Here is a 15,873-nt window from a genome sequence, read left to right on the forward strand (position 1 = left end):
AGATCACACTTATTGATACTTATCCATGGAAAATGGTCTTAAAATTGCTTGAGTAGCTTTGGAGACCTTTATTTGGCTAGTCTTACATGCATTGATATCTGCATTTGTAAATGGTTATATTTGATGTACTAGAAATGTATTCACACTTAAGTAATGAGATATCACAAATCTTAAAATTCTCTAAGAATCAACCCTTTATTAACAAAGTTGGTGTGAACACACTGGTGTACAAAGGAGGATAATCAGATTCCTTGCATAAAGTGTTACTGATCAACTAATTGGTTTCAAGATAAATATCTTAGTGCCCAACTCCTAATGTTATTTCTGTCCTTAGTTTTCCTTTCTATATTTGGAAATCTGGAATTGCCCTACATCTGGACATGTAGGGAGTTGAGGATATATGTAACAGTCCTCATTATCTGTATGATTATTAGCAGTTGAAAGGAAGAAAAGCTTGCCCAAAGAAAGAGCAGTTCTCCAAGATCATCCCCCATGTTTCAGCTCCTTGCTTAAGGAATAGTGGAGACACTAGCTAAACCCCAAACCTGTGGGGACAGGACAGGGATGGTAGAGTTTGTTTAAACTAGGGCACAATAGCCTGTTTCTTACTCTAGAGAGAATGTTTTGGCAGGGCAGAACCAGGAAGGAATTCCTCTCACACAAAACTATTTTGCTCATACTCTAAGTATTTAAAAATAAAATGTCTGTGGAACACATGTCTGTTCATTAATGGGAAAACTTCATCCATCCAGGTAGAACTGGAATGTAGTTCAGTCTAACAGTCTTATTCTGCTTTTGTTGTCATTATTGTTGTTGTTGGAAATGTCTTGTCTCATACAAAATTGTAATATAATCATATTGTGTGTTGTCATTTTATCTTGTAGTTCTCTTTAAGATATTGTACATATTTATGTATTTCAGTGGGAGAACTGAAGTCCAGTCAGTTCAGTATGGCAAAGAAAAGGCAAATAAAGACAGGGTATTTGCAAGGTAAGCCAATTCTGTTTCAGTGTCTGAATTTTTTTTGAAGAATTAAAGTTATTAAAAATTTTTTTCTAAAATATTTCAGAATAGTCACAAGTCCTTTTCTTTATTCACACAATTGATTTGTTTTCCTTCCTTCCCCAAATGAAAATTAATCCTTTTTTCTAATTAATGAAAATGAGAGATAGGATACATATTTAAATTTAAAATCCCAACATTGTCAAATATCCTAAAGAAAAATTGTCATCCCAAAACAACCATTTTAAATTTTTTCCAGGGTTTATTCAAGATTTTTCTGTGCATTTATAGATATATGTATGTATATATTTGTTTCAAAAATGTTTCATGCTTTTTGTTGCTTGCTTTGATCACTTAACATATCACGCACATTTTCTTTGATGCTGAAAAAAATCTAATCATTTATAATGGCAGTATGTCTTTATAAGCGGTTAAATACTTTTACAATTAAATGTAAATCTAACTTTTGGGTTCTTTCCTTTGCCCCTGCCATGTCCCTGCCTTCACAGTAAGAGTTGTTGCTAAGACTATTTGTGACTGTCACAGTAATATGTATTAAGAGCTTATAAAAATAAATAATAACTATGAGCTACTTATATTTAAAGCAAAAAATTATAGAAAGATGTATTTTGTGTTTGAGTAAAATTTACGTACCTTTTTTCCTTTCGTCTGGGGTTACCTTCTTTCTGATTTGTCTATGAATAATCTATCTAACAGGGAAACAGTCTATGAAAATGGCTTGGTGGGAAGGATTCAGCAGGTTAGGCATATAGCATTTTGCTGTGATAAGTTTTCTTGAATTTTAATAGTATAATTCTTTTTAGCATTTGTTCAGAAAAGTTTTGAATTCAGTTTATTCTTACATCTTAGTTTTAGATTTATGAGGGGAAGTTATCTTTTTATTTAGTATAAATTTTAGTGGCTTGGTTATTTTGGAAGGGAGAAAAAAGTCAAAACACAGAGATGGTTATCCTAATTTACATGATTCCTGAAATTACTCAAAATCCTCCTTTTTACAGTGCTAGACACCATTATTTCCAGTTAGTAATAAAGACCTGTACAAAGTTAAAATGCACAGTTAAGTGTTAATATAAAATTGTTTTCTTTGCATTTGCTCTTAGGGAAAAAATAATTTTCTTATCAACTTTATTATTCTAACTTAGAATGAATTTTTTCTAGCTCTGAGTATGATAATTTATTTTGTAATACTCATTTAAGTACTTATTAAAATGAAAATATTTTTCCTGTTACAACTGCACCAGAACAATATCCTTAAGCCTTTTTCTTTCCTTTCCTAACAGTAAGCTTTTTTCTTACTTAATATTTACTAAAAAAAAATCAAAGATAAAATTTAAAGATAGCTATAATATTATGTCCATGAATACAGTATTATAAGTGTATTTTTACCATAAGGTTAATAGCAAATGCAAATGGTTTCTGTTTTATTTATTTATTTACTTATTGTTTATTTGTTTTTTGGTAGTGCTGGGGATCAAACCCATGGCCTTGCACATGCTAAGCAAGCACTCTCTCTCTGAGCTGTCTCCCCAGCACCACAAAAAGTTTCTTTATTTTAATATTTTTAATATTATCATTTTAATATTTTTAGTCATATCAGCTTTTAGAAACTATACCTACATCTTACTTGTTCATTTTGTGTAGTTATTATTAAAATGTGAAGTTAATAGGTTATTTTATAAAACAAGTTTGCATTCAGTGAACAGTAGAGCTGGAATTCCAACATGATAATCCTTAAATGTCTATTCTATTCCTTCTGTTTTGCTGGAATTTTATGAATTCTCCTTGAAGTGAGAAGTCATCAACTGGGAAGAGGTTTTAGTGGTACTGGGCTATTTTATTTATCCTTTCATGTTTAAAAGACTAGACTTTCTGGGATTGTTTTTCTAATATAATATTGTTGTGATGACCTGATACATATACATCAAATTTCTGTAGTAATTTCAGCAGCTTTTAAATTATTTTGGCAAAATATTAAAGAATTCCAGAATTTCTCACCTGTTTTGAAATTTTAGTTGACAGTATAAATAGATAGAAGAAATTTCTTCTTAAATTTTTTATTATAAATTTTATAGCATTTTTTCTTATTTCAACTCTTCAAATTGCTTTCATACTTCCTCAGTTATCATATAATAATATCTATGAAGAAAGCAAAACAGCATTCTCATACAACAGAAAAATAGGTGCCATGGTCAGAAAATAAATTTACCACATTGCAAACACACTGCAGTGTGGTATTTTTTTCTCTGAAATTTCCACACTCAACAGGAAACATAGACAGCAAGTTTGAGTGGGTGGGTCTCTGAGGTTAAAACTGTTAATAAAATAAAATACCTGAACTTTAGCTTTGAATTCGAAGCATTCCAAACATGCCTAGTCTTATGAGGAAGAGTAAAGAGTTTTGACAGTTTATAGTAGGTGAGTATGCTGGATATTTTCTTCCTTCAAAGGATTTTTTTCCTTCTCTTAGAAAATGAAAGTAGTTGATGTCCTAACATAGATAGTGAACTCTCTTACAGCTTTTATTTAGTAGTCTTAAGATATGAGGGAAGAATAGTTTATAAACCTTAAGGATTAGCACTAATAGAAGAGCCATAAATGGTAAGTTATGGTAAGTTTACTTTTAAAAAATCAATGAAATAATACATTAATTTTGTTTTGATTGATATGAACATTTGCATTGCATTGTGAAGGAGTTGAACTAAATGGTATCCTGTAACTTAAACTCATGATAGTAGGAAATATTCATACTTAAATTATTTTGAATTTACTCGTGGAAAATTAAGCTATGTCTTTTTGTTTAACCAACATTATATCTCTTTTTTTTAAATGTCCATTATTTTTTAAATTAAAGAGATATTATTATACCAAACTAAAAAGTTTTTGACTATGAATTCCTGAAATGCTAGGAAGTTTTTGTGGTTTGGATTCATTAGTAAATTAAGTTACTTATGGTTTAGTAAATCTAAAACATTGCTCTGAAAATTTAATTATCACAAATCATTAAATTCAGAGGCAATGAAGGGCATAAGGATCATATTATACTAATAGATATAGAAATTTAACTGATTTGTTAGGGGAAGGCCAGAACTAGTATTCAGTTCTCCTTATAATTATTTTAATGCTTTCTGACACTGTTTCAGTTGTAATTGTGTGACTTAATATTAATTTGCCTTATGCCTTGCTTAATAATCTTTTTTATTTATACAAAAGTGTGCATACAGTACATGACAGGTTGGGGGGGAGTGGCAAACTTTAAGGGGAAAAGTCCTAATAAGTTGGAAAAAGAAATCCTATGAATTATAACTAAAAATAGCTTTGGGTTTTTTTTTTTTATTTCACACAAAAATTCTACCTACATTTTTATGATCTCCTTTTTTACTTTTGTAATGGGGATTTTTTTTTTTTTTTAAAGACATGTCTTGCTGAGTTGCTTAGTGCCTTGCTAAATTGCTTAGATTAGTTTTGAACTTGCAGTCATCCTGCCCCAGCCTCCCAAGTCACTGAGATTATGGCTATGTGCCACTGTGCCTGGCATGATGTAGTAGGATAATAGAATGTTTCTAAAAAATTATGATGTAACGGAAAATAACAAACATTTTATGTGGTGTGAATTTATTACAGAAATTTTAAAAACCTGGAAGATGATTTATTATATATTTTTATATAAGGAGCTTAATAAATTGTATTAGCCTCCATATAACCCTGAATTTCTAAAAGCTAGTTTAAATAGATGCCATACATTTTCAATGAATTTTGACCAGTTTTGGAATTTGCATATTAAAAAGTTTGGGGGTTTTTTTAGTTGTTAACACTCCTAAAATTCTAAGGGTTTATGATCTCTGCACAGATCAATATCAAGATCTTTTTATTTGAAGATTACTTTTAGTTCTCATATTATCACTATGATAGCTGACAAGTAATCACTCCCAACCACAAGACAGAATAGTTAACCTTCTAAAATGCTTTTGTAAAAAAGAAAAATCCACTTTGCTATAGCAGAAAGAAATAAATTACATTTATTTGTAATTTATGCTGACTCATCTAGAGTGTAATCTATTAAAACACTTAAGAATTTGGTTTATAGTTTGGACTATAAAAATAAAACTCTTAATGTATTATTTAAATTATTTCTCCAGATCCCCAAGTAAGCCTTTGGCACGGAAATTAATGGATTGGGAAGTAGTAAGCAGAAATTCAATATCTGATGACAGGTTAGAAACACAAAGCCTTCCATCTCGATCTCCACCTGGAACTCCTAATCAGTAAGTACTATCCAACACCAAGTTTGTACTTAGCTAGTTGCCAGATTATTAGCTGTATATTTCCATGAATGTCTACATAAAAATTTAACTCTTTTTGATCAAGTATGTTTTTTGTTGCTCCATAGCATTATATCCTCCTTGCTTATGGCAAAAAGTGGCATGGAATAATAGCTTTGGAGAATGAGGAAATATCGCATTGACCCTCAGTTTCCTCAGTAGTTGTCCTTCATAGTAAACATCACTAATGAATAAATTAAGATCTATTAGTGGACTTAAAATCTCTTCAGATTGTTTTTTACACATCCTTTTCTATGTGAATTCCCAACAGAATTTCTCAGTGTAAAGATTGTTTGTAAATGCTTTACAAAATGATGCTATTCTCTTATTTAAAACCCCACCCTACTATAGGGGTATAACTTTGTGATAATGTTTGGCTTAGCATGTGCAAGACCCTGGGTTCAATCCATAGCAAAGCAAAAACATCTCATTCATTTTCTGTGGCCTAGAAAAGAATTTACAACAGTAGTCCCCCTAAGCTTAGCTATATCTATGCTAAAAAGAACTTTGTGATTTAGCACTTTTTATAGTATTTATCATAAAATGCTTTTGGTATTAATAATAAAACAACGAGCTTGTGACTAAAGGTATTGATTATTTTAATTTTATAATAGTAACATTATGTTCACCTAATTAAGATAATAGTAAATAAATGTGTATCAGCACATGAACCAAATATATATACACCAAACTTTGTTATCCTATAAAGTTCATTTGTAGAATACTTGAATTTTGGTATAGAATATTTGGTATATATTATTTTTTTGGTACCAGGGTTTGAACCCCAGGGCGCTTAACCACTGAGCCACATCCCCAGCCCTTTTTTATAGTTTATTTAAAGACAGAGTCTTGCTGAGTTGATTAGGACCTCACTAAGTTGCTGAGGCTGGCTTTGAACTTATGATCCTCCTGCCTCAGCCTCTAGAGTATTTAGGGTTACAGGCAATAGTCACCATGCCTGGCTAGAATATAATATTTGAAGAAGTCTTCTTTAGAAATATTTTATACACATTAATGTTCAATAAGTGTTCACTAAATTCTAAAAGCTAAATCACTGATGAGTAGTATCAGCTGAAAAGTAAACTTCTACCAACTGGACAATAAAAAGTATATGTATAAAAAAAAATTGGTTCACAAAACTTTATACCCAGGTGTCTTTCTTCCTGCTAGATAAATTGGACTATGTAGTTTCTTTTTTGTTTCTTTGTTTGAACTCCATAGTTTCTATCTTGCCCATTGCAGATTACTGAGTTAGTTTGCCTTATAAAATAAGGTGTATACTCATCAGCTTGTTTGAAGAAATTTTGGAACCTTCTTTTTCGCTCCCAGACATTTCTCCATTTTGTTACCAGCACCACTAAATAATTTCAGTGAGTTATAGATGACAAAAGAAAAATTAAAACAGATGATTAAGTACTTAACAGCATCTGATTAAGTTTTCTGATTAAAGAAACAATTTTAGGTATTTTTAAATTCTAAATAGCTAGTACAGGGTAGTGGTTAAGAATGTGGACTTTAATAGTAATAAGTGTGTTGCATCTAATTAAGATAATGGTAGACAGTAAGGCTTTTTAAACTTTGAGCATATTAATTTTCCTCATCTACAAAATTATAATAGTGTCTTTTTAATATTTATTTATTTATTAGTTGTGGTTGGACACAATATCTTTGTTTTATTTATTTATTTATTTTTATGTGGTGCTAAGGATCGAACCCAGGGCCTTCCTTGCAAATGCTAGGCAAGCACTCTACCACTGAGCCACAACACCAGCCCCAACAGTGTCTTTCTTATAGTATTGTTTTGAGGACTAAAGAGGTAGTATATGGGGCTGGGACTGGGTCTTGGTAGTAGAGTGCTTGCCTGGCACATGTAAGGCAATGGGTTCAATCCTCAGTACCACATAAAAATAAAATAAAGGTATTGTGACCACCTATAACTAAAAAAATACATATTATAAAAGAGGTGGCATATGCAAAATGCTTACAACAATGCCTAGTACATAATAAATTCTCTAATATCAGATGTTTTAACTAACAATGGTAATGACAACAATTATTTATATGACAGTCACTTGTAAGGATAGAAATGTGGTATTTGGTGCCTGTTCTTAGGATGTGAAATCCCATAAATAAAAAACAGAAGAATTAAAAAAGAATTTAGACTAGAAGATATTTCTAAATCATTTATTCTAATCAATTTTATAAATTTTGGATAAGATATAAAATTGTAGTGACTAAAACCTAGAAACATTTGGATAGAGATAATAAATGATTGAATAGGTAAAATTCTTGTGACAGATTTGTTTGTGTCAGACACTTTGCTTAGTCAACATAGTTAGTCTTAAAAACACAATCCCCACTGTCTCATGCAACCATATAATTAAGAAACTTGGAATGTTTGAATTAAAGCTTTTTTTTCTCTTCTTCATTTAGTCGAAATTCTGCATTCACACAAGAGGGAACCCGATTACGACCATCTTCAGTTGGTCATTTGGTAGACCATGTGGTTCACACTTCACCAAGTGAAGATTTTGTGGGTCAGAGATCTCCATCATCTACACAAGCTAATAGCATCATTCTGGAATCATCACCGTGAGACCTTTTTTTATTTTGCTTCCTAATTCTATATTTTCAGATGCTAAAAATTATTTCATTAGAACTAATTTTTGATACAGGATGTTATTTATCTGATTTTTGAATATTTAGTATTTGTAAATGAGCCTATTTGTCCCTGAGAATTTTTTGTTGCCTCTTTCTACTTCTACCTCTACTATCTTGCTACTATCTTTAATTTTAAGTGCATATGCTCAGATATTTGTGCAGCTTTTGTAGCACTGTGGTCAGGAAGTAGGGTAGTGAAAGGTACAGCTTTTTTTTTTTTTTTTTTAAGACAGTGTCTCACTAAGTTGCCAAGGCTATCCTTGAACTTGCAGTCCTCAAACTTGCCTCAGCTTCCTGGGTAGCTGGGATTACAGGCAGGTACCAATGCACAGGATGTTTTCTTCCTTAATATTTTTTAAGGGGCTGTGTTTGCAGCTCAATGGTAGAGCACTTGCCTAGCATGTATGAGGTATTCTCAGCACTGCATATAAATAAATAAACAATAATTGATAACTAAGAAAAAACATTTTTAAAAATTAAAAAATGTTTATTAAGATGGTCAACACTGAATAAGCCTTAGAAACCATGCACATATCAAATTTTTATACAGGTATTATTATTGTATACTTATTGGCTGCATAATTTTAAAACAATGGAAATTCTAGCTGGTAAGGTAGCACATACATATAATCCCAGTTATCAAGAAGATGAGGCAAAAGGATCACAAGTTTAAGGAGAGCCTGGGCAATTTAATAAAATTGTGTCCTAAAATAAAATTCAAAAAAGAAAGGGCTCGGGATATAATTCCGCGGTAGATCAATTGCCTAACATGCAATAGGCCCTGGGTTCAATCCCCAGCATTGCAAAAAAAAAAAAAAAAAAAGTACCATAAACGTCTACTTTCTACAACGTGAAAAGACAATAAATAAAAGATAATATATAAATAGAATGAACATAAAGAACCAAGTATATGATCTTCAACCACATTCACATTATATATTAAACTGATCTTTTTATAATTCACTTATTTGAGACTGTGAGTTGACATGATATATGCCATTTAAATATTACTTCTTGGCCTTATAAAACAATTTCATTGGTGGTATTTATGTGGGGAGAACAAAAGTATTTATTGTAACCATTATGTTTCAGAGGACATGATTTAAATGTGAACATATTATATAATGAAGAAGAAAGCAGTGCAAGTATTGGCTATTTTAGAAATGCTTCCTAAATTAAAATGACATTTATTAATTTATTTGGCACTGAGGATTGAACCCAGGGATATTTAACCACTGAGTCACATCTCTATGTTTCTTAGGCAGGTTTTAACATTGACACAGGTTACCAGGGGAACTCACATTAGATTTAAAATTGTGAATATTCACTGTATTGAGCACCTTTTTTTTCCTTACACAAAGTACCTTCTCTTAGAATGGCGTAGTTAAACTATTCTTGGTAACCTCATTTACAATCAAAAGATGAGCCAAGAGAGCACAGATACAGACTAAGTATCATATATGAAAAATGATAGTGAACCAGGCATGGTAGTCCATGCCTGTAATCCCAGCAACATTGGAGGCTGAGGCAGGAGGGTCACAAGTTAGAGACCAGCTTCACCAACTTGGCAAGACCCTATACAACTTAGTGAGACCGTATTTCAAAATAAAAAGGGCTAGGAATGAGGCTCAATGGTAAAGTACCTCTGTATTAAATCTCCAGTACCAAAAACAAACACAAAGAGATAATGAAGAACCATAGGCATTTTAAGGGATAAAACAGAGCACAACAGTCTAGTTAAATTAAGTTTGATGGAAAACTTCATAACCCATAACATTTGAAGTGGGTTGATCTTTCTTTGTTCCATAAGGGATTCAACCTAGGGCCTCAGGAATGTTCGGCATTCTACCAATTAGCTATCCTTCCAGCCTCATTTTTACTTTCATACTAATCAAAGAAAGGGGGTGAGTGGCCATTCTGTTTTAAAAGCAGGAAAGTATATTATAAATTTGGTTTTGGTGGTTGTTTGTTAGTTTTGGAGATTGAGTCCTGGGCTGTTCTACCACTGACATATACCCCCAGCCCATTTTACTTTGAGACAGTATCTCATCAGATTGCCAAGGCTGGTATCGAACTTACAGTCTTCCTACCATAGTCTCCCTTGTTGCTGGCATTACAGTGAGCACCGTCATGCCCAAATGACATTGACTTATTTTAAAAATTTTTGCTGGTGTGGTGGCACTTACCTATAATCCCAGCAGCTTGGGATGCTGAGGCAGCAAGATTTCAAGTTCGAGGCCCCTCAGCAACTTGATGAGACCCAAAGGCTAATGGTATAGCTCAGTGGTAAAGCACCCCTAGATTCAATCCCTGGTGCAGATAGATAGATAGATAGATAGATAGATAGATAGATAGATAGATAGATAGATAAATGGTCAATGTAAAAACATAAATTTTATCTTTAAAACCTCATTTTCTCATAATGCAACTGATATATTTTGACCAGATTATTCAATGTTTATAACATTTCTTCTTTGAGGCATCCCTTTTTAATTATGTTCAGGCATTCAAAAGATGTTTTATTTAGAATTTTTTCCATAAGCAATCTTTGTTCCTCTTCTTTTGCCATGGTAGTCCTGACAGGACTCAAATGATTTTTCATTTTGAACTTAGGCTCAGGCCTCAGGCTGGGTAACTACTGAGTTAGGATGGCTCTTCATCACTTTTGCTTTACCAGCTTTCCAATCACTCAGATGAGCTTTTCTCTTTTCTGCAGTTTCTCTGGACTGAGCTGATTCTCTCAACAATTACTTTTGTTCTAGTATGTCTTTACTGGTGTATTTTTTTTAGCTTTTCTATCAGTTCGATATTAGATGATGAAGCAGGCCTGGCTACAGTTTCAGATGCTATGGTAATGCCTTATTTCTTTTTATGTTCTGAGAACTGGTTTGACACTAGATAAAATCATTTTTGACTGTAATAATTCTTTTTCATGAGGCCCTTTTTGAATTTTAACACTAGCAGGGATTCTGCTGGTTCCTTACTTCATGGTATCCTGGGTATTATTATGGTGACTTCTAATAGGATGTCACATACATTGTGTGTTCTGGGATGTAGTGCTTACAAATTTAATGGTAGCATTTATACTGGAAGCTCCTCTTTCACTTCCCATTACTGGTGTTTAGGCTGAGGCTTTGTGGCTTTAGAGAGAGTGGTTGAAAATCTGTGTAGTTGCACAACTCTTTGACTTGTACAGGTTTTCTAAATGAATTAATCTTAGACTTAATAGTTTGGCCAAGATAAGATCCTAGTACAAGTTTCTTGGGTGTATAACATCTTGCTTTGGTTTCTCTGCAGTCATTTGTTACTTTTTCTTATTGCTTTTAGGGTGAAATACCTGGCTTTTAATGTCTTATTTTGACTTTGGGGATCATCTTAATTTGTAATGACTGCAGAGTTTGTCATCCTCAAAATTATGTTTCAGTTTTTCAGTTGCAGTAGTAGAATTGGTTAACTCATTAAAAGGTTTTAAAGAAATACAATTTTTTTACATTATTGTATTTTTTTATTTTGATTGATTGAATGTGGTACTGGGATTTGAACCCTGGGGCACTGTGCCCTGGAGCTATAACCCATCCCTTTTATTTTTATTTGAAGACAGGGTTTTTCAAAGTTACCCAGTCTGGGATGTGATCCTCTTGTCTTAGCCTCCCAAGTAGCGAAGATTACAGACCTGTACTACTGTATCCAGCTCATTGTTATATTACTGTTACTCTTTTGATTTTTTTTTTTCCTTTTTCTTGCTCCCCACCCTGCCTTTACACCAGTGGGCTAAGGATTGAACCAAAGGGTGCTCTACCACTGAACTACATCACCAGCCTTTCTTTTAAATACATATATGTATATTTAGTTGTTGATGGACACAATACCTTTATTTTATTTATTTATTTATTGTAATTTTTTTTAGTTGTAAATGGGCACAATATATTTGTTTTTATGTGGTGCTGAGGATCTAATCTAGCAACTCGCGTGTGCTAGGCTTGCGCTTTACTGCTGAGCCACAACCCCAGCCTCATCTCCAGTCCTTTTAATTTATTGAGACATAAAAGTTACTTAGGCTGACCCTGAACTTGGGATCCTTCTGCCTCAACCTGTCGTATCACTGGGATTAGAGGCATGCTTCTTTTGATATTTTCTTTTATCCATTTTTGTTTTAAGTTTCAGAATTTTTGTCCCTTCTTGGACTTGGTCCTCAGATGTCATTATTCTCTGTCCTCTACTGGATATCTGATTTTTCTGTTTGTATGCAAAATGTTTTTTGTTTTTGTTTTGTTACCAAATGTTCCTTGAGCTTTTGTCATCTTTGCTCTCTGAACATGGTCCAGGCCTTCTGACTCAGGAGCAGCTACAGGTCTATTGGGCACAGTTAGGGTGCTTATTGCAACCGGGGGTTGGGGATACATCTCCACCTTAAACTACTTGGATTCTCTCAGGCCACCACTGCCACACAACACACGCATCATTTCTAAAGTTCATTTCTACATCACATTGCACCTGATTGATATATAAATTCAACTCCTTAATTTAGTATTTAGTCCATCAATTTAATATACTAATGATATCCTCACATTAATGTTCAATACCTTAATTTATTGGCTTATATAATACAAATAGTTTCTATATATGTGCGAAAATGAGTTTATAAAAAGTAGAATATGTACCATTGTACTATCATGTATAACTAATTAAAACAAATAAAAAATAAATATTAAAAAAAGTAGAGGGCTGGGAATGTGGCTCAGGCGGTAGCGCGCTCGTCTGGCATGTGTGCGGCCCGGGTTCAATCCCCAGCACCACATATCAACAAAGATGTTGTGTGCGCCAAGAACTAAGAAATAAATATTTTAAAAAATTTTTTTAAAAAAGTAGAATATGTACAAGACACAGATAGGTAAGAAGATTCATTAATTGTTGAGAAAGAGAAAGGAGTACAAGATATAGTGAATGTGAACAGCTTAAAGTGACAGAAGAGATGAATGGTCAGCAATGCGGTTGTAGGTACTCTAGAAAAACATGACTAGATATCTGAGCCATCGTTATCCTTAGACTGGGCCAACCAGAGAACACTAGATAAGCTATCAAGGCCTTGGTAACTTACATCTTGGGTAAAACATTTTGATGGTTTGTATATATTATTAGTAATGAATGAGTAGGACAGATATACATACCATAAATGAGTTAGCAAAGGATAGGATTGATGGAAATTTATTGTTTTATTATGTTAAAATTAAAATTTTAAACTTTTGGGTTTTTTTAAATAATCATTTTCTTCTTTTAAAATTTAAAAAGTATAAAGTAAATTTTCTTTTTTTTTTCTCCCCTATATTGAATTTAGGGATGCTCTACCTCTGAGTTACATCTCCAGCAATCCCTGCACCATTTTTTTTAAAAGACAGTGTCTCAGCCAGGCGGTGGTAGCACATGCCTATAATCCCAGTGGCTTGGGAGACTGAGATGGGAGGACAGAGTTCAAGCCATCCTCAGCAAGCAGGGCTGGGGATGTGGCTCAGTAGTCAAGTGTCCCTGAGTTCAGTCCCCAGTACCAAAAAAAAGACAGATTCTTGCTTAGTTGTCCAAGCTGACCTCAAATTTGCAATCCTCCTTGCCTCAATCGCTCTAGTTGCTGGAATTATGGGTGGAGGGCACCACACCCAGCTAAAGTATAAATATTGAGTCCTAACCAAATTATTTTAATCTACTTTCTTTCTCTCTCTCTCTCTCTCTCTCTCTCTCTCTCTCTCTCTCTCTCTCTCTCTCTTTCTCTCTCTCTCTCTCTCTCTCTCTCTCTCTCTTTTTTTGTTGTTGTTGTTTTGTTTTGAGACATTGAGAATAGGGTCTTGCCCATGCTGCCCTCAGTAAACTCTTGATTCTCTTCTTTAGCCTCCAAATCACTGGGATTATAAACATGTACCACTATACACAACTTATTTTCTTTCTTTTTTTTTTTTTAGGTACTGGGGATTGAACCCCCAGGGGTTCTCTACCCACTGAGCTACAATCCCTTTTATTTTGAGATAGGATCTTGTTATAAATTGCTGAGACTGGACTCAAACTTGCAATCTTGTTTCAGCTTCCTGAGAGGTTGGGGTTATAGGTATACACCACCACATCTGGCTTTTTTGCAGAGCCTGTTTTAGAAAAACAAAACACACACAATTTAATATTTTCACATATATAGATTATAAGCCCCCCAAATAATTTGCTCCCTCAAAATTCCTTTCTTTTGCTTTCTGATCTAAAGTGCAGAAGTATATTCAGAAGAGAGTATAACCATGCAGTGTTTTTTCCTCCTCTCCTTGGTTCACAGAATTTAAAATGATTGAAGCTTTCTCATAGGACATGAGGTATAAGTTTATGTGTTTCTATTCAATTTTGAAATTATAACATTGCATGTGAAATTGGACCAATTTTAACTTGAATAATAATGAGTTCCAAGAAGATAAGTGTTAAACCACGCTGCAAAGAAAAGACCACTGACTCCAATTTAAATCAAATTAAAGCAAGTTTGTAATTCCTACTGGTCGGGGCTGTCGATCCCGAAACCCGTGGGAATAGAAGACAGCCCTGCAGCTCTCAAGGAGTACAGCTTTATAGCACAGAGTGTTGCAAAAAAGGGGAGGTGTCTTGAGAACTTACAGAAAACAGGATTTTGACAAGCATAATACAAAGGCAGGTAGTAGGTTTAATGGTCCAACACTTAGGGAGTAAATTTAGATCTCAATATCAGAATTTATGAGGCGCCACTAGAGTTTCAGAGAGAATCATTATCTGTAAGTTCTCAAGACACCTCCCCTAATTATAATAATACATTGGTTGCTTACAGTTGGCTTTCACATAAATTATCTCTGTTCTGCTTAGAAGAACTTAAAGAAGTAAGAAAGATATATAATATCCATTGTATAGATGAGAAGCCACACTTAAAGCATTTATCCCAATTTACAGAACAGAAATTTAAGCCTTCTCTACCTAAACTATTGAGAATTTTTTACCCCAAAGAAGACTTTGGTTTTTTTCTTTTGTTTTTTGCAATTTAGAAAAAAATTCTTTGTTGTGTAGATTCTGTAGATTTTAGTTTCACCATTGGCTAAAAGTGAAAAAAAAAATTCAGACAATGTTGGATTAAAGATCTTACACTTATTTTTAAGTTGACAGATGAAATTGTAGTGAAGTAGATCTTGAGATCATCTTACCAATTCTGTCATTTTTAAGAGGAGTATAGGACATTGGTTATACTGTGTAAAATAGTCACCATTTATACGTTGGTGTAACAGAGACCATAGTTTACCATTTTCTTTAACAGAAAATTAGACTGTTTTAGTTTGTAGTTTTATGAGATATAAATAATTACCCTCAATTAAATTTTAACAACTTAACAGATGTTTATTGTAATAAATTTACACCACAAATACTAGTACACGATATTTAACAATGAAGCCAGGGTATTTGTATAAAAATAATCACAGAGAATGTGAATTGCACGATTAAAATTTTATTTTTTATTAGGAAGCAAATTGCTAAAGGCAGCAACAGAGAGCTGCTTTGACTGCAAAATAAGTTGCTTTCACTGCTGTTGTTAAAATATTTTCTGAGAAATTAAAGCTGAATGGACTGAAATAGACAAGTTTTGGCCCCCATGTTGATTGACAGTTTTAACATTTCTTTTTGCTTCTATGTGACAAGATATTGCCCTGTCACCAGCACTTAAACATGAAATTTTCATTATTTGTTCTCTACTTAACAGTTTACAAAATGTCAGTTTAAGATAAGCCAGTCACTTATGGTAAAACAAAAACAATCCAATGTGAAATATGAATGTTTGGAACCCTATTAGAATTATATTCCTATCTCCCTTTCTCTTTATACATTTTTA

General features: G+C 33.1%; 1 protein-coding gene and 1 pseudogene across 12 annotated transcripts in view; one reads left to right on the forward strand and one right to left on the reverse strand.

Annotated features, from left to right (window-relative positions):
- Ptpn4 (protein tyrosine phosphatase non-receptor type 4) overlaps positions 1-15,873 on the forward strand; it is a 177,514-nt gene that overhangs the window by 115,439 nt on the left and 46,202 nt on the right. For all 12 annotated transcript variants that reach the window (XM_040294127.2, XM_078017252.1, XM_078017251.1 and 9 more), the window contains 3 exons: positions 922-990; positions 5,160-5,285; positions 7,776-7,934. In XM_040294127.2, the coding sequence (XP_040150061.1) occupies positions 922-990; positions 5,160-5,285; positions 7,776-7,934 (354 nt within the window). The remainder of the gene's footprint in view (positions 1-921; positions 991-5,159; positions 5,286-7,775; positions 7,935-15,873) is intronic.
- On the reverse strand, positions 10,405-11,487 carry LOC101961475 (cytoskeleton-associated protein 2 pseudogene; annotated as a pseudogene).

The sequence above is a fragment of the Ictidomys tridecemlineatus genome, chromosome 7 (genome assembly GCF_052094955.1).
Source record: "Ictidomys tridecemlineatus isolate mIctTri1 chromosome 7, mIctTri1.hap1, whole genome shotgun sequence".
Taxonomy (NCBI): Eukaryota; Metazoa; Chordata; class Mammalia; order Rodentia; family Sciuridae; genus Ictidomys; species Ictidomys tridecemlineatus.